Here is a 22,911-nt window from a genome sequence, read left to right on the forward strand (position 1 = left end):
AGACAGTGACGGTGACAGCGAGCCCCGCAGCCAGTTAAGACTCCCCGAGAGCGACTGGGGCTTTGCCTCTAACGCATCGATTCACTGCCTCAAAAACACTGCTCGTGTTGGGCTCCGTGACTCACTGATCCCACCTCGTGCAATGGTTCACATTATCGCGCCAATACGGTAATTACCGCACGCGCGGCGCGGATGGTGGAGGGGGGCGGGGCGCGGACTCTGACCCTGCATCGCGAGGAGCCCGCTGACGTCACTGAATGGCGGCGCGCGGCGATGGCGGACATGGAGGAGCTGTTCGGCAGCGACGCCGACTCCGAGCCGGAGCAGAAAGGTACCGCGCTGCCCCCAGTGCCCCGCTCCCGGGTGGCGGAGCCGGGTCTGTCCCAGTCGCGGGCTCCTTATAGCCCCTCGCGCGAGGTGTAATGCGGGGCAGAGGCCTGAGGTGCAGGGACCCCGGGCGGGGCGGGGCGAGCCGAGCCGAGCCCGGCTTCGCATGTTCATTCAAACGAGTTGGGCCCTGTGCCTGGACTGCAGGTGCCGCCGAGGGCTCCCCAGTTCCGAGGTGGGGGTGGGTGAGGTTGTTCTTTCTTCTCTACGGAGCGAGGGGAGCACCTCTCCTTGCCCCTCGCCCCTCGCCCCCTGCACAAAACGTCCTGCGCTCCTTCCCCTCTGCTGTAGTTCGGGATCGTTCCCTTGCTTTGCTGAGGTGTACAGCATCATGTCGTGTTCAAGACATCAGCTCCAGATGAGCTCCCACTGAAGCAGGAGGTCTGTGCCGGGGATGAGCACTTCCTGGTGCATCGGTTCCCCGTACCACATGTGTGGAAATGAGACTTTCTGAACGAGAATGTAGTTCTGAATAAACCTTTATGGACCTTATTCAGACAGGCTTGTATTCAGAAAGAGAAAAATGTTGGGAGTTCCCTTCTTCATTTTATCTGAAAAAATAATTTATTGCTGTTAGTCTTTTTTATATAGACGTGAGATAATTCCAGCTTGTTAACAGAGTTCATATGTTACAACTGTCTTGAATAACTGAAGGCAAATGTAAAAAAAAAAATTATGGCTATTGTCCATGTTGATTTCTCCACCAATTTAATTTTTTATGTTTGCAAAGTCTCTCATGAATATTGTTTTGGGTTTTTTTTCAAAACGACTGTCCATTTTTCCCTTTGCTAAAAACAATGGAACAGCCTCTCATCCCTCATGAGTACTTCTCTTCTAACTAGCCTGCTTGTATGAATGTCATGGGTGGTTGATTTGATTTGGAAACCATTTCAGTTTTAAATTTGCATAATGTCATCCACAAAATAACATAGTTTTTACTTTTTAGTAAAAATATTAGGTTTAGAAAAAAATTTCACGTAATTTCTAATGAACGTATGTGTCCTCACTCCATGTGAATGTCTGATCTTCCTCTGACTCCTCATAGGCTCTTCATTTAAATGCTGCCATTTGGCAGTTCAGACTGTTGTCATTTTAGGTTACACTTGTTTTGTTGTCTGTTTCATTAGCTGTTTGCTTATCCCATTACGTATCCCATTTTACTTTGATAACTTTCAATAACTCTCCTCTCATGTCCATTTTTCTTCTCCAATCTGCTAAACAAAACAATTTTTTCAGTGTTTCCTCATAGGGAAGCCTTTCCCCAATCTTCTTAATGAGTGGCTGATACTTGTTTTGCAGATTCCGACTCTGGATCTGACTCTGACTCTGACCAGGAGAATGCTGGCTCTGGCAGTAACGCTTCTGGAAGTGAGAGTGATGGGGATGATGACAGAGAGGCAGTAAAGCCCAGTAATAAAGAGCTCTTTGGAGATGACAGTGAGGATGAAGCAGCATCCCACCATACGGGGAGTGACAACCAGTCTGAAAGATCATACAATCACTCCGAAGCTTCAGGGCATTCTGAGCATGAAGACAATGACCAGTCAGATTTAGATCAGCACAGCGGCTCAGAAGCTGGCCACGACGATGATGACGATGACCAAGGACATGGGTCAGATGAAGGTAGCCATCGCTCAGAGGCAGATGGATCTGAAAAAGCACATTCAGAGGATGAAAAGTGGGGCAAGGAAGACAAAAGTGATCAGTCAGATGATGATGATAAGCTGCAGAACTCCGACGATGAGGAAAGACCACAAAACTCTGACGAGGAAGAGAAGGTGCAGAACTCTGATGACGATGAAAGGCCTCAGGTGTCTGACGATGAGGAGAGGCTACAGAACTCTGATGAAGAGAAAATGCAGAACTCTGACGATGAGGAGAGGCCACAGATGTCTGATGAGGAGAAGTTGCAGAACTCGGATGATGATGAACGAGCCCAACATTCAGATGAGGAGAAGATGCAGAACTCGGATGATGACGAACAAGCTCAACATTCAGATGAGGAAGAACAGGAACGTAAATCTGGTAGGACTGGATACTTTGCTAACAGGTTGATAAATGTCATCGTTATCATTATCTTGTCTGAGTCTATCCCAACCATGCAGTTAGTCCAATAAAGATATCGCCCACAAAAAACCTTGCCCCTGATGTAGTTCCTGGACTGTCGTGGCTACATCATCATTATCCATGATGTTGTAATAGTCTCAGTTGATGAGACTACTAATGAAGATGCTGAATAGTCCTTTCTTGATGGTATATTCTAGTGCCTTTCCATGAACAGAATCCAGTTAAGACGCTTTATTCCAGTGCAGTGACTGTCATTATTATAGCGATGACTGTGAGTCATGTTGACAGCTCCCTAGCCACATTGTTTTTGTTGTCCTGGCTTGAAATAATATAGATTTGAATGTAAAATCAAATTTTAATTTATTTATTCTTTGTGTGAGTCAACTTCAGCAGTCCACAGATTTATATTAATGAAAGAGGGAGAGACAGAGTCCAGTTTTTAATTTGATGAGTTTGTGCATTTCTTTTGATAGAATCTGCAAGAGGGAGCGACAGTGAAGATGAAATTTTACGCATGAAGCGCAAGAAACGAATCGCATCGGATTCAGAAATGGAGAGTGATGCAGAAGGACAGAAAGGTAACCATCCATATTTGTTAAAATGCTTCTACCTTATCTGACATTAGGCGTATACCACAAATCTACCTTCAAACTCTAGGATGCATAATGTTTGGAGCAAACTCAGGATTGGGCTATCTGGAATGTAGTAGGCCATTTTGACCAAGATATAGTACTAGAGCTATGTTGGGAAGCTTGCACAACAGTTCCAAGAGTCGTCTAGCCAGTGCTATTAGACTTTCAATTTCTTCAGCAACAAATTGAACTAAAGGCCAGTTGGTGCCTATATTCAAGAAAGGGAGGAAAGTGGATCTGGCAAACTACAGGCCCATCAGCCTGACCTCTATCCTGGGAAAGGTCTTATAAAAAATCACCAAGGAGGCCATCCTCAATGGACTGGCCGATGACAACACCCTGAGGGACAGCCAGCATGGGTTTGTTGTGGGTAGGTCGTGCTTGACCAATCTCATTTCCTTTTACGACCAGGTGACCTATCACCTGGACAAGGAGGAAGAGATTAATGTCATATATCTCGACTTTAAAAAAGCCTTTGATCTGGTATCCCATGATCACCTTTTGGCAAAACTGGCCAACTGCGGCCTTGGGTCCCCCACGATACGCTGGCTGGGGAATTGGCTCCGGGGTCGGACCCAGAGGATGGTGGTTGACGGAAGTCAATCGTCATAGTGCCCTGTGTCCAGTGGAGTCCCTCAAGGCTCTGCCCTATTTTGTTCAAACTCTTCATTAATGATGTGGACATTGGAGTCAAAAGCGGACTGGCCAAGTTCGCTGATGATACCAAACTTTGGGGTAAAGCATCCACACCTGAGGACAGGGGGGGTAATCCAGGCTGATCTTGACAGGCTCAGTAAATGGGCGGATGAGAACCTGATGGTGTTTAACACCAAAAAATGCAAGGTTCTCCACCTTGGGAGGAAAAACCTGCAGCATGTCTATAGGCTCGGCAGTGCTACACTGACTAGCACTACGGACGAGAGCGACTTGGGTCAGGATTGACCACAAGATGAACATGAGCTTGCAATGTGATGCTGCAGCCAGTAAAGTGAGCAAAACGCTAGCTTGCATCCATAGATGCATCTCAAGCAAATCCCAGGACATCATTCTCCCGTTGTACTCAGCCTTGGTGAGGCCGCAGCTGGAGTACTGCATCCAGTTTTGGGCTCCACAATTCAAAAAGGATGTGGAGAAGCTTGAGAGAGTGTAGAGGAGAGCCACACGCATGATCAGTGGTCAGGAAAACAGACCTTATGACAAGAGGCTGAGAGGCATGGGACTTTTCAGCTTGGAAAAGCGCAGGCTCAGTGGCGACCTGATGGCCACCTATAAGTTTATTAAGGGGTGTTCACCAGGACCTGGGGGAACGTTTGTTCACCAGAGCACCCCAAGGGATGACAAGGTCGAATGGTTATAAACTCCTGCAAGACTGTTTCAGGCTGGATGTAAGGAAGAACTTCTATGCTGTCCGAGCTCCCAAGGTTTGGAATAGACTGCCGTCGGAGGCAGTTCAAGCACCTACTTTGAACTCCTTCAAGAGAAACCTGGATGTTTTTCTTGCTGGGATCCTATGACCCCAGCTGACTTCCTGCCACTGGGGCAGGGGGCTGGACTCGATGATCTTCCGAGGTCCCTTCCAGCCCTAATGTCCATGAAGTTTTCAGATGTGACAACTCTGATGTCAGTATATCTTGACATCTCGCTGAAAGCTTTTGGATTTACTGCATCTTAATTAATTATAAGGTCTTGGAGGCCTTTGTACATTGTTACCAACCACATTTAACTGTAAGAAACAGAGGCATTGAATGTTTTCAGACACTGTCTTTTCCCAAACTGTTAATCAGTTCAGTTTGTGTTACCAAAAAGATCTGAACCATATGGCCAAAAAGCTGTCTGTCTTGAGTTGATCAGCTCTTGGCTTCTGTCTCAGTTTTCGTGTTGTCTGAGTCATTCCAAGATAAATGTTCCCTGAGTTTTGATAATTTTTTTTAAGTCTGGGGGTGGGCTGGAGGAATGAGTTTTTGTAGGGGAAGAGGGAAATCAGCTTTTCAAGTTACCTTTTTTAATTAAAAAATATACCCCTTTTCTCCCCTCTCTGTGTCACTTTTAATGGTTCCATAGATTATTTTGAGGTGTAGGTTTGAAATCTCTTCCCTTTTTCCACATATATGTAAATACATATTCTGTTCCAGATCATACAGATGTCATGGATCTCTTTGGCGGTGCAGATGATATTTCTTCTGGGAGCGATGGGGAAGACAAGCCACCAACTCCAGGACAGCCCATTGTAAGTAGATTTCTCCTCCTGGCTCATTCGCTTAATCAAGAGTTTTAAAACGTGGACAACTAAGTTTCAGGACACTTTAACAAAAAAAGACTGAAAGCCTTTAATAAGAATTCTCTTGTGATATTGCCCAAGGTGAAAGATGCATTAACAGTTTGTTTTTTATATGTATATATATGACACCATGGCTAGGTTCGTTTGCCTGTTTTCTGTGTTATGATACTTGTAAAATCTGACTACTTAGTTCTGTTTATGTACGAAGTAAGATATGATAACATAACTGTTGTTGATACTTCTACGGTATTTTCCTCTTGGAACTAGGTTTAAAGCCCCTTTACATCTAGGTGCCAGTTTTAAGCCAGATAAAATTAGTATCCTTTACTTGCTCATCAGCATTCAGTAGTAAACTAATCATATACATCAGTTGACATCTTATTCCATACTTTTTCTGGCATCTTGAATTAAGCAATTTCAATCATGAACATTAAGATGGCATTCTTAAGTACAAAAGCTGATAATTTTGTCCGTGTAGTGTATACTTTCAACAGTTGATATTATAAGTGATAGGGGTGCACTGATAGAGATTTTTGGGGCTGATACCAATAGTTGATATTTAAGGAGGTATATCAGCTGACACTGATCCAATTTCCAATACAGCATGGAGAGCTGCTTCCAGCTGGTAAGTCCAGTGTGGTAGAAGGTGGGGGGCGGGGGAGGCAGATCAACGCCCACCGTGGTGAAGGAGAGGCTGGGGGGGTGAGCTACCGCTCATGGTGGGGAGGTACCTTCTGCCACTGCTCGCACCCCAGGAGGGCACCGGGGCAGGGGCATGTGACCCCCGGATCTGCATGGGGCGGGAGGGCTCTTGGCAGGGGCTGGGCTCGGAGTGGGTGCCAGGAGTGCTGGGAGGATGCTGCATCCACCCCAAATTTCGATGCCACTCCACTGCCAGCCACCTGGCACAGCCCCGGCTCAATGCCCTGCCTCCACCCATGCACCGGGAAAAAGCTGGGGCTGAGCTGAGCAGCTGGTGTTGCTGGGAACAGAGCAGCAAAATTTGGGGTGGATGCAGCATCCTTCTGTGCGGGCCGCCTCCCGATCCCGTCCATGTCGCCATGTGCGAGCCGGGAGCGGTATGCGGACCCGTCTTTGCGCGCACAGGCTGTGGCCAGCAGCCCAGGCATGCTGGGTCAGAAGAGACCGTGCGGCGGCAAGGCACACACGGGCTAGAATTAGTCACAGACGCGTAGTGGTTGATTCAAAGATTATTTACTTACACCCAAGATGGTCGCGGTGTAGGCTGGACAGTTTCCAGGTTCAGCTCCGCTTAAATCCTCGTTGGAGGACTACGACAAATTTGGTTCTTGGGCCCCGGAGTTGTTAAGGCTCCGTGGGTTCGGCGATTTCTTTCCCACGGAGTTGTCGAAGCTCCATGGGTTTGGTTCAGCTCTCTGGCCCCGGAGTTGTTAAGGCTCCGTGGGTTCGGATTTTGAGTATATAGGATAGGGATACGTCTAGGATTGCGCTCGGCGACAGGGAGAGGCCAGAGGCTGTTTAGACCTCTGTTGCCTTCTTAAGAAATGCGTTGAGTTCGTAAGGATCCGCAGCGCTTAGAGATCTTCACGCTCTCCCTCTCGGACTCCAATTGCTTTCTCTCCAACTTGGGCGGAAACCACCCAAGCTCTTTATACGGCTAGCAAGCCAACTTTAGCAGAGAACTCCACCGTGCAAAGAAGCTGCAATTTAACGGGAACATAATTTAGCAGTGCCAAAGCACACACAAAACAAAAACTCACAACTTTGGGTTGTGACACCCTCCAGCGTCATTGGCGCCCGCTCCGAGCCCAGCCCCTGCCAAGAAGAGCCCCGTGCAGATCTGGGGGGCACATGCCCCACCCCCCTGCGTGCCCTCCTGGGGTGCCAGTCGTAGTTAGCACTGCCACTGCCGCGCCCCCTCCCCTCCCCTCCCCTCTGCCCCCCTCCCATATGGCAGAGGAAATTAATCTGCTCCCCCATGGCCCTTCCCTCCCCCTTCCCTGTCCACCACACCAGACTTACCAGCTGAAGGCAGTGCTCCACGCTGCCGGCTGTGCTTCTTGCTGCCTGAGTGCTGTGGTGCGGCTGTGCGCAGTGTGGGCATTTATTGGCCAAGTTATCGGCTCCATTGGGCCGATATCTGATACAGCCACTTTTTTTTATATTGGTATTGATTTGATATCAGACCAATGTATTGGTGCACTTCTAATAACCAAGTGTCAAAACATAAAGTAAAAAAGGTCAGCGGAACAACTGGGACCACCTAAAAGGCTCTTTCACCCATTTCAGTAATTTAGTCTCAATATCGGTTTGCTGCTCTGTCCTCTAGGATGAGAATGGGTTGAATCAGGACCAGCAGGAAGAAGAACCTATTCCAGAGACTAGAATAGAAGTAGAAATACCAAAAGTCAACACAGACTTAGGAAATGATTTATATTTTGTGAAGCTGCCCAACTTCCTCAGCGTGGAGCCCAGGTAATACCATGATCAGATCTATGATGCATGTAATTTAATATAATGTTTAGTGTTTTTCTGTATTGATTTTTATTCAGTGAAATCTTTTGATCATATTAATACATTTTAAACACTGTGTATACTTTGATATCTATCAAATATTCAAATTATTTAATTGAATTTAAATTTACTTTGTCACGGTCCATTGTATAAAATACACACAACTGCTTTTCATTCTTCTTACTAGTTTGACTTTGTAAGTTTTCCATTCTTAGCCAGGTTAGCCTACCCTCACCTTTGTTGCACAGAACTACCAATTTTCCTGAGCTTGAAATTCAGCTCAAATGTGTAACTGTGTTTGTTTGACAGGTGCCTAGCAGCATTTCCCCTAAATTACAGTTATTCCGCCCTTCTGCAGCACTGCTTTTCTTTTATGTGAAGGATGATGATATTTTCATCATGAATAGTGGACCATATATTGTAAAACCAAATCATCTTGCCTTGAGATTTAACTCAGAATACACTGCTTATCTTGGAAAATTGACTGCTTCCTAAATCCAGGAAATCTGGTTTAATAGCTTTAAAGTTGTGTATGTCTTTTTCTCAATGGGTAACCATTGCAAATAGGTGTGATGCAACTTGTGTTTTAAATATACTGTGTTGAATGAAAAAGGTAAGTGTATGCAGTCCACCATTAACTATATACAGCAATGCAGTTTATGTAATTGTTGAAAAAAATAATAGAACTGTGTGCATTATTTGCACATTTCTACTATGTATCCTCACCAAATGTTAATCTTAAAAGTACAATACATAAACGCATGAGCAGAGTAGTATTTTCATGAGTTTGTGGCATATTAAAGACTACTTTAGGTCACAACCAATTGAATCCTAAGCCTAGCTTTCATGTTTATTCAGAGTTTGAGGCTTAATTTTCTAATGTTTTATAAGCCCCTTAATCCAGCTAAATGTAATAAGATATTAAAATGCATTTTTTGAATACTGAAAATACTATGTTGGATTTTAGAGTAAGCTTGACTCTTTTTTTCTTTTTACCTGCTTGAAAAAGGAACTTTTTTCTTGCATTTAAGCCAGAAGCTCTATATTAAGATAGTTCAGTGTGATTGATTGTTTTCATAACACTGGCCACATAATTTCAAAATGTATAATTACTTTTCTGTAATTTAGTGAGGTCTGGCTTCAAACTTCCTGTCAGTCTTCGAGAGAAAATGGTTACAAATATCTAACTTTTTCCAAATATTTTTCTCACCTAAGGCTTACTGGCCCTTTTAGACAGATGTTCATTGTCCTGCTAATTCTGTACTAATATTCCTGCTATTTTAGTCAGATAGTTCTCCTACTTGTTCATGCTGAAATCTTTCAAAAGAGAGCTCCTTTCTTGGTTCTCACAGCTGTGGTCTGTGGATGATAAAGCATGATTTATAATCTAGTAACAACACTGAGAAGATGAAGCTCTGATTGTGTACCTTTGTGGGTCAGGATGTGCTGATATCTAAAGTCTACATACAGTTGTTCCAGTGCTCTGCAGTAGTTGATAGCTTCCTCAACCAGTAGACAAGAACAAGTGACAACAGCTAGTCACTTGCTGCCTCTGTTTTGAAACACCCAAATATTCTCATTGTAGAACTTCCAGCACTGTAACCTAGCTACTTCATAAGATATCTGTCTCATACTGTTACTGGATCAGTCTGACTATATTAGCTCATAGACTGAAGCCTCACCTCTTCTCTACCAGACTGATGTTAAGAAGGAGAGTTGCACATTTGAGGCATCTATCCAGAACCGTTTAGCTAATCATAGGAGACCTAGCATAGTCTCTCTCATGTGAAACTAATCCTATTTATTGCATGGCTACTGAAATGTATACATATCATACCGAGAAATCTACTGTTGTGTGTTCAATATATAATTTAATCCAAAATTGGCATTTTGTAACTCTAGAATATTCTGGACTCATTTTTAGAAAACTGAATAAAGAATATATTATATGATTTATTACAGACCTTTTGATCCTCAGTATTATGAGGATGAATTTGAAGATGAAGAGATGCTTGATGAAGAAGGTAGAACCAGATTAAAACTGAAGGTATTACTTCAATTTTTTCTTTCTCCATGTCATCCTCTTGGATTCTTTCAAACTGTTATATGAAACAAACTGGAGGTGATGGTTTGAGTTCTACTTCTTCATAGTTATCACCTGTCTCTTGCTCTACATCTACATTTATTTTAAGATGTAAACAACCTCATTACTGTTCTCAGCTGTTGTATACAATATTTAGCCTCTGCACATAGAAACAATGGGGAAGAGTTGTATCTGTTCTATAAAAACATCCCTTTTACCATGGACACACAGCAAAATCAGTTAGACATGGAAATATTATTCCTTCTCAAGACCATCTTTTTTTCCCTTTTCTCTCTCTCTTTTCTCTCTCTAACAGTATTTCTTAAGGTAGGGATAGATTTTATTTGCTTATATGCTTTCTCTTCTAACAGGTAGAAAACACCATACGTTGGCGAATGCGACGAGATGAAGAGGGAAATGAGATTCGAGAAAGCAATGCCCGGATAGTCAAGTGGTCAGATGGAAGGTTAGCTTAAACTTTCTGCTGGTGCTAAAATTTATTATTTTTTTGGAGGCGGGGGTTAGTAGGAACTTTCAGTTAATGATCCTTGTACATAGAAACAAAAGGTGTATCGAACTTGAAGGTAGTTGTGCAAAGTGGATAATGACTCTTAGTTTCAACTCTGAGACTGTATTGCTCTATTCTAGTTTAGATGGAAATATAACTCTTGACTATGTACAAGAAAAAAATGGGGAATGAGAAGGTTTTGTTCCTCTACAAAGAGGTTAACAGAAAAATATTGTAATTAATACTATAATGACTGGTGTGCAAATCTTTTTTTTTTTTCAGCATGTCGCTCCATTTAGGCAATGAAGTCTTTGATGTGTACAAGGCACCACTACAGGGAGATCATAACCATCTGTTCATCAGACAAGGAACTGGTCTGCAGGGTCAGGCTGTGTTCAAGACTAAATTAACCTTCAGGTAAGCACACAGTTCATTAGCATATAGGGTGATAATGATAGTATCATGATTTAGTATGGAATCATTGTAATTGAAACCATCTGTTTTGACATTAGGAGGTGCTTGTGGGTCTGAAGTAGTAGATTGCTGATTTTCTTTTAATGCATTTGCATTCAGTAGGTTCTCAAAAACATGTTTTATTCTTAAGGAATGTTCTGTTCCTTGAAAGTAAGGCTGGTGTCACTGTATACATCCTAGGTGTAACATAATCATCTGTTCTATAGACATCCTTCAGTCCTGACCACTGGGTTCAGGAGCTGAGTACTACTAAAGAGAGGTTGACATTTTTATCAGCTTGTTTGAGTTCTTCACATGTCTGAAGACCAAAGTTAACATGCAAGTGACACTGGAACCGTAAAGTGCGTTTCTCTTGGGAAATGACCTTACAATGCCATCTTGCTTGCAGTGTTTTCACTTGTATCAAAAGTGCCCAATTTTGAGGAAGTGGGTAAAACTCTTTGAGAATGTGCAGAGGAGGTCTGAAGTTGCTTCTGGAATTAGAACAGGTTTAAAGTTCTGTTGATGAGGAAATTGAAATATAGTCCATCTCCAACAGTAGTTTTAGGTTTGCATCACTAATCAGAAAAGTTGCATGTTCTCAAATCCACATCACACTTGATTGCTGGGAAGATGATGACTATGACTGGGAGTATTGTAGGAATATGCAAAAAGAAATAATCAAACCAGTAATTGATTGTTCAGGGCTTGTTGAGGAAAGGTAATTTTTGTTTATTGGATAAGAGAAAAATATTTGTGTATGGTAGCCATTAGATTAGGCAGGAATTTGTGTTCTTTAATTCTGTTGCTTTTGTATAGGTGAAAATCTGCATTTCTAATTCTATGTGTAGTCATGGCTATAATTGTCTCTAGAAAGCTGAGGTATCTTTGTGAGAAGGGTTCATCCTATAATGATTTTTCCAACAGACCTCACTCAACGGACAGTGCTACCCACAGGAAAATGACTTTGTCACTTGCAGATAGATGTTCAAAGACTCAGAAAATTCGTATCTTACCAATGGCTGGTCGTGATCCAGAGTCTCAACGCACAGAAATGATTAAGGTATTGTCACCAAGCATTTGCTTATTCTGTTGAGCTAAACTAAAAACTATAATGGCAAATGATGGATGATCTGTGGGTCTTTAGTGGCCCTTTAAAAAAAATTAATATGGTCTCTGACATTTAAATCACAACAGTATATTCCCTCAGTGTCCTTTTTTATGCTTCTAGGCTAGGAGCAAGCACAGTGTCTGGCTTGCCCACTTAAGAGGAGAACTATTAAGAATCTAGTGCACCTAGAAAAGGAGAGGATTTCCACAATAAAAGGCTTAAATTAAAAATGCATATTGAATATATACAATAAAGACCTTGAACATAAACGTTTGGAAAGTTACTTTTTAAGAAGATGTCATGCAATTTGAAAATTGCTCTATTCTTCAGCATTCCTGTAGTGATGGTTCAGACTTTATACTTCATGCCTGTCTGGGTTATAAACATTAAACTTACACATTCAAAATTACATTCGCTAATACTACAGCATGTTCCATGCCATTGTTTCACAGGGCTTAGTTTGACAGGTTACTGATCCTGATTTAAGCTGTTCATGTGCTACTGTAATCTAATATTTAGAATAAATTGAGAACGATTCTAATAATATATCTCCTTTCTATTTCTACTACTCTCTATAGTAGACAAAGTATTGCCGTATTCTATCCCTTTTTTGGCAAAGATAGTAGTAAACTTCCAGGGCTTGGCCTTGATCTTTGTTCAAGTTTACTACATGTATGTTAAGTTGGTTTGCGTATGCAGATGTACAGTAGCTAGTTGCATAAGCAGCATAGTTATATGCCTCTGGTTTATGGCTGAGTTGAAGCTTAAGCCTGCCAATCCTGGAATGACCTGCAAAGGGGATGACCTTTTTCTATTCAGAGACTGTAGTTTCCTTACGAAATGTTTGTGCTTGCTGTGCAACACGTATAGCCAAGTGGAATTCCGTAATTAGAGGAGGAGTCCGGCTTCCTCACTTTCTTCCCTTCCATATTCTTTTTTTTGTTTCAGTAGTGTTCATGCTTAGTCTTAAAGAAGATGGACTAATAGGTCACTGGAGTTTTGGAAAGCAACTCAGTCAGACTTCTTTATGTACAAAGCTGTGATTTTAATCGATTTTTGTGTGTGTGTGTGTGTGTGTGTGTGTGTGTGTGTGCGTGTGGGGGAGTTGGGGGAGGGGAAGAGACCTAGGTGGAAACAATTGCTACAATTGCTGCTTCAGGCAATGTTAACATTGCATTAATAAGGCTATAATTAATTAGAAAAGCTATTTAGAGAGTCAAAAGATATACTGGCATTCCTTAATGTATGTATGGTATGGACATCAATTTTTGTTTTTTAAAAGTTATTCATTATGAACAGCACTACAGTGCAACACAAAAGGCTGCGTCAGAGGAAAGGGGGAAAAGCCTCCTTGACACAATGGGATAAACAAATACCAGCGTGCTTGTTGCATTTGTTCGCTATAGGAGAGTTTAAAAAATACACAGCAATCTAGGAACAACAGATGAAAAGTTGGATTTTAAATTACATTTCGTTCTAGAATATTATGAAATTATAAAGAAATGTAGGTTAGTTATAGGTGCAGTTTATATTTGTCACGTGAACATAGAGAACATAACCAAAACTGGTTTTGTCATCTCAGAACCTAAGCTTTCAGTGTTGATCCTCATTTGTACAGAAAAGCGTAAGAAAACTTAAAAGAGCAAACGCTTCAGCCAGCAGAAGTTTCAGGATATTTCAAATATCGGTGTCTTCATCTTCGTTGCCTTGTAACTTGCATAGACCTCACCCAGCACTACTATTCTAGTGTGGTAGAGTTTGATATCTGTTTTGTACTGGTATGATGACTGCATGAAGTGCAGTAAAGAACCATTTCTGTGTGTGTTCCTCATTGGGCCTTGTATACTGCTTCTTCTTATGGGCAGAAAGAAGAGGAAAGGTTAAGAGCTTCTATTCGCAGAGAGTCCCAACAGCGAAGAATGCGAGAGAAGCAACACCAGCGTGGATTGAGTGCAAATTACTTGGAACCTGATCGCTATGATGAGGAAGATGAAGGAGACGAGGCGATCAGTCTGGCAGCTATTAAAAACCGCTATAAAGGTGGCATCAGAGGTAAAAGTAAAACCTGAATAACATGTTTGCTATCAAACAAGTGCAACTTTTATTGTTGGGGTGTGCTAATTTAACAGGGCAGACCTGATGAAGTTTCATAGGTTTTTTTCCAACAAATAAGGAAAGAACAAAGGGAGCTGTGTCAGTATGAGTAATACGTGTATAAAATCGTTCATCACAGATGTTGAGGAATTTTGACATATTTTAGAGGGAATAAAGGCAAATTGGGAGTTTTCAGTGACCCACAGTTAAGAACTCTTGGAAGGCATTAGTATGTAGCAATCCCTATTTACCTTTATTCATTTTTTCCATCTCCAGAGGAACGAGCTAGGATCTATTCTTCAGACAGTGATGAGGGATCAGATGAAGACAGAACACAGAGGCTGCTGAAGGCAAAGAAACTCACTAGTGACGAGGTGAGCAAAGCATTTTGTTCTGTGAGGAAAATCAGTTACTGCCACAGAACAGTTTGTTTTTTAACCTGATTATTCCTTTGAAAAATGACCCCTACTCTTTACACGAATACCTTGCTGCTCCCCATTTATCCAGCTAAGATTTTATCAAATGAAATTTTTCAGGAGTTCGATTGAGACTCTTACATACTTTCCATAACAATCATTAATGCCTAACTCTTAAAGAGCCTTTTTTTGCAGAGATCAAGAGTGCTTTTCAAAGATGGCTGGTATCTTTGGTTGCAGCGTACAGATAGGAGAACTGAGAAACCAGGGGGTTGCCATGCTTTTTTGATCAAGGTTATACATTGAGCCAGTAATAGGAGATCTGGATTCTTCCAGCTTTGAGTCCCAGTTCAATGTTTCATCTACCAGGCATTTCTGTACTGCCTGTCCCTGTTGTTTATGTCAACAGAGAGAGCCTGTTTCAAAGGCACTACTCGCACTTTTGACTTTTCTTGAGTTGAAGAGTTAAATAGTAGTGTGAAGTTTAATGCATGGGTAAATGGACATCATTCCATGGACTTGGCTTGTATCGTCCTGGACATTACAGCAAGAGGAGGAATACTGGCTGCAATATTGCTCTTCCTGTGTTTCTGTTTTTCCTTGGAATTGCTTCTAAGAACAGTTGTTGACTTTCATTTAGTTGGTTGCTACAGCAAAGCAAATCTGCATGTAACATCACATTTGTGCATGTTGTACTTTTAAACAGAACAGCTCCCTCTAATGTTGAATGCAAAGGAACAGTTTCTCTGGATTTAAAATGTTGGTTTAGGATTTAAACTCCTAATGTCCTGGCCCAGCAGCCTATGCGTTATAGATCGCTGTACTGCCTTGCCCCTGTATCAATTATTCTGCTTCCCACCCTCGCTGTGTGGTGAGAGAGAATACATATAATCCGTGTTTACCCAGCCTAATGTTTTCAAAGCTATTAGTTTTCAAAGCTGTTAGTGTATAAAGAGATGATACATTTGCTCTTGGCAGCTTGCTTTCCCTTTTCCGTCCTGTTTATGGCCATTATTTATGGAAAATCAAATGTCTTACTATATATGGAATAATAATCCATACAAGTTAAAATGGAAGATTTATTAGGCCAGTGTAGGCCTTATGGAATATTCTCCAGGGCTTTGTACAATCTTGTTTTTAAATGAGTCCCTCTGTGAGGCTTCCACTTCTTCTCTTAGGAAATGATTTTTCTAATTAAATGTTTTAGCTGTTCAGCCTAAATTTCCACCAACTGAATTTGATCCCTTTGCTTCTTGTGATTCATCTTTTCTGTGCCATTTTAAGAACAGTTAACTATTGTAGTGACTACAATATCAGCTCAGGTGTTCAGCTTCAGAGATGTCACAAGGCTTTATAATAATCAAGAAGTGTTTTTTCTTATCTTGGTTAATGAACAAAACTCCATAATTGCACCTTTTGAAACTTAAAAATATATCTGCTGTAATGCAGCACATAGCTTTCCATGGGATATGATATTATATGCCTATACCGTGAAAAACATTCTACAAGAAAGATTAATCTTATTCCTCCAAAATTATTTGAATCTGCATATTGTGCACGTGTGTAATATGGGAAAGTAGGGCTGGTCATCTAGTTAGTCCCACTACTCAAAGCAGGATCATTCCTGACTAAACCATCCCACCCATCATGTTAACACCACTTCAAGTATATTTGTGTTCCCCGTCTAGGTTATAAAGCTGGGATGTTGGTTATGATTCTGTTCTGAATGTATGTTCTTAGAGCTGGGTGTTTATAGTATTAGTAGAGTAGTATTTATGTTAAATAATTACCAGGACTTGGGATACAGAGAAATAACTGCAAATAAAGGATTGGAAGCTGTGGTATGTTTAAAGATATATATGGTATTTACTTTTAGATTTGCTGACTTTAAATTTGTGTTCTGGAAAGCTGAGGCACAATAATGTGTTACTTGTTATAGACCAGTGGAAGCCAGCTTTTTTGGCAGGCATGCCACCATTAGTGCTGTGTCTCCAAGTGCCATTCTAATCCCCTTCCCCTGTCTACTCTGCTGCTCTGCTTTCTGTTCACTGCCTTGTACTGTTTGCCCAATCTGCTGCCTATACCTACTCAGTTCTGTTGCATAGTGCTCAGGCAGGCTGTCTGTGCCACTTGTGGCACACCTGCCACAAGGTTGGCCATCCCTGTTACAAATTAACTATGTATAGGCAGGTATTGGACTCTGCTGATGTACCTTGCTGCTGATCTGAAATTCTTTTCTTCTCTTTTGGGCAAATGCTGCCAAATGTTTCTTCTGGGACTATCAAACTGATTTTTAATTGTGATTTTAATTAGGCTTTAGGATTTTTAGTTTTGTAAAAGAGAGGGACTACTGAGTTAACTCACTGTGATGCTTTGAGCCATGTCATCCTCCATTTTAAAACTATCTGATTTAGGGCTACAGTTCACAACTTGGCCACATGAGGGAGATCAAACATTAAAAAAAAAGGTTAACTTAGTAGCAATACATACTCTTGTGTTAACACAGAAGAAAACATGGATGCACTTCTTTATACAGTATATAAAGAACTGCATTAATCTGTAAAATGCAGTAAAACATTACTAATTTGCAAAAAGACCTTAGTTTTGCATATTGTGCAACTAATACAGATCCCAGCATTTGTGACAGCTGGTCCTCAAAATGCAAAACTTGAAATGATTAAGAGGCAAATATTTGTTTATAAAAGGCATGTCATTTTCTCTTTACTCTAATATAAGGAAATTCTATTGTACAGGAAGATGAGCATGTTGGGTAGTCTTTTTCAATCTCTTCTGGTGTTTCTAATTCTAAACTGGGGGTTTCAGGTTTTAACATCTGAATTCTGTTCAGTAAAGCACTGATATGTAAAAAGTAGAGCAAAAAGAAGTTCTGATAGAATGTTCCAAGTTCCTGTTGAATTTTGTTGCTTCTTTAACTCCAGCTAAGGTTTACTGCTTTTTAAAAAATGAATTCAAAGAGGGCACTCTTTTCCCCTCCCCCACCCCGCCAAAGCGAAACCTATGCAGTTGGCACATAACCCCTGCTGCGAAGAAAGGGCATGGAAGCAGGGCTAGGCTGCGCAAATAGCTCAGGCTGCTCACAGCAAGCAGCCACAAGCAACTGTACCAGGGTCCGGAGTCCCAGCCCACCTCATTTCTGGCAGCAGTTGCACATGTGCCTCAGGGAGCATGGGGAAGGGGTTTCTGCCGCCTCTAGCCCATTCCCTGCCATGTGCCCTCAGGTGCGCATGCAGCCACCACCACTGCAGAGCCTGGGCTGCTTGCAGCAGACAGCAGGCAGGCTGCAAACAGCTGCACCAAGGTCCAGAGCCAGGTCTAGCTCTGTGGCAGCAGCGGCTGCACGTGCACTTCAGGGCACATGAAGGGGTTGCGCTGCCCCAGGCCCCTGCCCCGCCATACGCCCTGATGCACAGATGCAGCCACTGCCACAGATCTGGGCTGGGGAGCTGGACCCTCCTAGCTGCCTGCCACAAAGCTCAGGCTGATTGCAGCAGGGCTTGCAGCCTCCCTGCCTCCTGCTGCAAGCAGCCTGGGCTCTATGGCTGGCAGCAGCCACCCAGAGCTCGGGGCTGCTGTGGTGGGCTGAAGAAAATGGTCTTATGTGCCATGCTCTGGCACGTTTGTTGAGGGGTTGCTGACCCTTGTGCCATGAGATGATGACTTGAAATGAACTAAAACAGATTCTTTCCACTAACTTTAAATGCCAGCTTATTGGTTTTGTATTGGGGCACTAACAAATTGGAAATCTAGTTTTCACAATATACTATTTTGTTGTTTAGAAATGGCTGATTCAATTGCAGATACAAAACAAAACAACTGAGTTCCAGGATAAATGAGATGGGGAATTCTAACGGTTTTCTGGTGGGGTAAATTAGGAAACATTTGGAAGATATGTTAGACAGCTTGACTACTCAGAATTCTATTTTTTCCAATTGTAATATTAAAGAATGTATTTAATTTGTTCACATAAATCCAGCTTTTGTTCTCAGCACTTCTGCACTCTAGATTTTCACATACAATGCAAATAATACAATAGCACATTGCAAAGACTGCATCTTTAAATAGAAACTAATTTACTATAGTACCTTAAAGTTCTAAAAGGTAGAAATGCTTATCCCAAATGCTTATCCCCATTCCAGCTAAACCCACTGATCAAAAGCTTTCACTGAAATATAAAAACTAATCCTGATTCAGGTTTCAAAATCTTCTTTTATTTTAGGGTTGAAGCCTGGGTGTAACTCACCATGTTACTTAGGTCGAGTTTACACTGCAAAACCAACCAGGTTTTCTGTATCAAGTTAAAACAATTATTCAACAACACTGATCATGAAAGGATAGCGATCAGGTTCCAGGTAACTTCTGGGGACTTTAAATACATTTGTGAATTTTGCTAGATCTCATTTACACTGCAAGAGAGCTGTATCAATATGGAAAGAAAAACAGTATTGCAACTGGATTGCCTTAACATGGTTGACCTTGCACCTGAGATGAGATTCCTGTCCTATCCAGGGACTTGAGCCTGGGCTTGGCCTTCTCTGCACATAAGATATACCAAATGAACTAAGCGATTTGGAAATGGATGCAGTTAATCAGTGCAGCTCCCTTGTGTGGACAGTCTTTTATCAGTTTGAGTGCCTTATGCTGATTTAGCTGAGGCTGATTTTTTTTTTTTCTGACTAAATAGATTAAGTCAGAAAAAAGGGCCTCTTAAACTCATTAGTCTGTCTGAGCAAAGGCACTATGCCAGTTTGAACTGGTGTAACATTTGTTTGGTGAACAAAATCACTTCTCATGCCTTTACCTCTTCTTTGCACAACCCAAGCATGTCCAGTTTTACTAGCAAATTAACTCACCTCAGTTTGAATGAGTTGAAACCCTTTTAAACAGCTGTCTGAAACCTACTAAAACTGTAATTTCCAGAACTGAAATCAGGTGTGCAAATGCACTCATTTTGGCCCTACATGCAAGTTGCTTCTCATTGGTCCTTCAGGTAAAAGTCCTCCCATACCTTTAAGACAGTGACTTAGTCAAGACCCCCCAGCCTTTTCTCTCCTCCTTTCAAGTGTCTACCTCATGTTTGTAATTGAAATGTAATGCAAGGCTTGTTGACCATCTAAACTTGGCCAAGCAACACAGCCTGACAAGGAAAAGAACATCTGTACTTGGGGCAGACTCCCTTCAGATTCTAAGAATGAATCGTATACATCAGATTGGAGGAAAATTGATAACTTCTTTACTCTTCTGAAATCTGTAATCAGCCCCCCAATTTTGATTCCTTATCCACTTTTGATATCCTTATCCCTCTATTCCAATTAAAAGAATTGACTCTTCTGTCTGTCATTTAACAGACAAGAGCCTTAAAAAATTGGGCACCTCTTTCTCCATGAACTTTGATTTCTGTTTTTTATGGTTTCTGTATTCCTTATGCTTACAGATTTTAGCAGGTGTCTTTAATCTGGAACTTTATCAAAGGATTTATCAATTTTATGATCTTGGTGTCATTATCTACTGTAACTATTTCTATTACAATGGTGGACAGAAAAAACCCTCTTCAATTCATGAAGCTTATACAGTCTCATTAGATTGTTATTGTATTGTGACTTGGCATTTCAATTTTTAGTAAATTAGAAATTCTAAGCAAGCAATTTTTGTAGCAGCTGCCTCTGAGTTAAGTTAGGTAAGTACAGTATTATCCCCTGTTTACAAATGGGAAAGCAAGCTTGGGAGTCTTTGCTCAGAGCCACAAAGAAAATCAGTCATAGGTGAGATTAGAAACCAGTATGGTCAGATCATGCTTTTGAGGAAACATGGAATGTAGGAGCCGTCTTAGCATCAGCTGTCAGCTTAATTTCCTGGAAAAACATTCTGGTTGTCTTTGCTCTCTTGATTTTTGTGAGAGTTTTTAAATTGCTTCAAGAAATTTAATTCGTTCTGTCAACGCATTTATTTTCTCGAGATATTCTTTTCTAGCAATTTATAATTGAAAAATTTAGCTGTATACAAAATGTTTAGATGTGCTTTTCTGTTGCTTACCGGGCCAGTACTAAATTGGAATAGAAAGTAGTTTGCAACCCCACATTGCTAAAGTCACCATTATGTTCCTATTTGTTATCTGCCAAAGATTCAAATATGACCATTTTAGTCTGACATAATTTCAGACCTAATTAAGTTTTTGTTCTCTGGCTGACTTAGTGGCCTTAGAGAAAAACGTTTATACTGCCTATTAGCCTATATTTCCATAGCAGTATTGGGGTGATAGTCACAGGATCTGGTAAAAATGGCTTTCTTATAAAGCTGCAGAAGTAGAGCAGTCACCTGGCAAAGAGCCTGTTCTCCAGTTTTCAGTGGATATCAGAGATGCCCAGGTAAAACCATATGAAATATGTACATGAACACTTTACATTAGGATGTCTGTGGAACTTGCCAGCCGTGCCCAGAGGTTTTGACAATGCTCTTTGCTCCCATCTATGGTAGTCATGTTGTCTATTTGCTTTGAATAAATGGGCAACCATTATTATAAAGTCACTGATGGGAAAGGCTTTCCTCCAAACAAGTCATTAGCTCATGTAGGCATTTAATGCAAGGGTCTATAAAATGTCTGTTGGACTGCAGACGTAGGTTTTGTCATTTGTACTGATAGCACTGCCTAAAGAAATGTAAGTTGAGGGGGATGTTTAAAGTACAGTAATTGCATGTTAAGATTCTTTTAGGTGCTGCTTTTGAACTTATGGGCTTAATTCTTAAATGCTGAAAATGAAATTGCACACATACCATATGGCCATGTTATAGATCACTGTTTCTCAGCCCATGGGTCGCGACCCAAAAATAGGTTGCAAGAATATATGAAAGGGTTGCAAACAAACTTTCCAGTGGATCAACAAACTTTAAAAATTCTTCTTTAGATTTTTCTTTAAAGGAGAAAAATGTGGGAAACCGTGGCTTTTCCCTTGCATGCTGGCAGAGTTCCAGCGTGCAAGGGGCTACTTAGGGCCCCAGTGCCCCACACACTGGGGGGCTGGGGGCAGGGGGCTGGGGGTCGGGAGTGAGAGGTACTGCGTTATGACTGGCCACCGACGTTTACAAATGGTCCTGGTTTAAAAAAGGTTGAGAACCACTGTTATAGATAACCACTTTCACACCAGGGCTTAATTTGACCCAGGAAGTGGTATACTTCTATAAAGGTCAGTGGAGTTGCACCTACATTATAATCTTTTGAGACTGGAAGAATGTATGTTAGAGGTGCAGAGTGGTATCAGAAAAATTTAGGGGACTACTGAATAAAAATAGTCTTGTATCTCAGTACCAAAAAAGGGGGTTGAACAGGACAAAATCATAATTTTTCTTGTTAGAAATACTTATTTGAACTTGAAATGTGGTGTGTGTGTGTGTGTGCTTTCAGGAAGGTGAGCCTTCTGGAAAGAGGAAAGCTGAGGATGACGACAAGGCAAATAAGAAGCACAAGAAATATGTGATCAGCGATGAGGAGGAGGAGGATGATGATTAATCGTCCTGAGGCGTGGAAGTTTTATATATATATATATATATATATACTGTACAGTTCTTTTACAGCAAAGATGTAAGTAAACATGGGGTTATTTTGATAAAGAAAACTCCCACTGAACTGTGTAGTTCTGGTGTGAATAAAGTTCTCTAATATCTTTAAATGTATGGGTAAGTTTGTCAGCAAATACAGCGTCGGAGCATTTAGCCCCTTTCTTCCCTCTAGTACAGTACATTTCCACTTGTCCAGTTCTGTGGTAACCAACTACTTTTATCAGTCTCATCCTTATTAATAGATTTATCAGGGATAATTACTGTGGTGATCATTTAAGATGCCTAAGTGTTGCTAACCGTTCCCTTGTCAAAAATAACATGACATGGCTTTCTTGCTGTTTTTTGCATATATAGCTTGGCAAAATGTTAATATTGCTGTGCAATACTGGCTTTTCTGGGCATTCTTTTCTCACTGGACTATGGGCAGTAAATTACTATTCTGATAGGTTTTGATTAACTGAAAAATATTTCCAAGCAAGTATTCTGTGCCTAAGCAGGATTCTTCCATGAATGTGTAGGTCTGTAAGTTGGTTGCATTGAAACAAAAATTCTGTCTTCTGTTTGACAGCAAAAATCAACTCAGGTGCCACATTGGAGAGGTCAGTGTCAGAGGAAAAATATTATCTTTATTTCCTTGTAAATATCTGTCTGTCTCTCTTAGAGATCGGGGTGTTTGAACTTTACAAGAGTCAAAATGCAAGAATATATACTAAACAAACAGTTTTGAAAATTATACAGTCTTCGGGGTACTGGAAATTATAACTTGTGGCTGTTTTATTTTCATAAATAGCTATGTCCAACTAGGGAAATATTG

At 41.3% G+C, this 22,911-nt stretch overlaps 1 protein-coding gene across 2 annotated transcripts; it reads left to right on the plus strand.

Annotated features, from left to right (window-relative positions):
• Positions 1-223: 223 nt before the first annotated feature.
• Positions 224-22,181, plus strand: LEO1 (LEO1 homolog, Paf1/RNA polymerase II complex component). 2 transcript variants are annotated; one of them, XM_006017944.3, is made up of 12 exons: positions 224-331; positions 1,687-2,412; positions 2,928-3,032; positions 5,219-5,313; positions 7,676-7,821; positions 9,823-9,907; positions 10,315-10,409; positions 10,734-10,868; positions 11,832-11,967; positions 13,881-14,067; positions 14,386-14,483; positions 21,943-22,181. In XM_006017944.3, exons 1-12 carry the CDS (start codon positions 274-276, stop codon positions 22,045-22,047), a joined length of 1,971 nt encoding a protein of 656 aa, XP_006018006.1. In that variant the 5' UTR covers positions 224-273; the 3' UTR covers positions 22,048-22,181. The 2 variants fall into 2 exon arrangements, with proteins under 2 accessions (XP_006018006.1, XP_025052813.1); XM_025197028.1 differs by having other exon boundaries at positions 21,947-22,116.
• The last annotated feature ends 730 nt before the right edge of the window (positions 22,182-22,911 follow it).

Source organism: Alligator sinensis, unplaced genomic scaffold (genome assembly GCF_000455745.1).
Source record: "Alligator sinensis unplaced genomic scaffold, ASM45574v1 scaffold250_1, whole genome shotgun sequence".
NCBI lineage: Eukaryota > Metazoa > Chordata > Crocodylia > Alligatoridae > Alligator > Alligator sinensis.

Excerpts from the sequence above, each read along its gene's own strand:
- LEO1 (XM_006017944.3), top strand. The coding sequence starts at position 274 with ATGGCGGACATGGAGGAGCTGTTCGGCAGCGACGCCGACTCCGAGCCG. Across the intron at positions 332-1,686 it reads CTCCGAGCCGGAGCAGAAAG|ATTCCGACTCTGGATCTGAC; the intron begins GTACCGCGCTGC and ends CTTGTTTTGCAG. Across the intron at positions 2,413-2,927 it reads AGAACAGGAACGTAAATCTG|AATCTGCAAGAGGGAGCGAC; the intron begins GTAGGACTGGAT and ends TTCTTTTGATAG.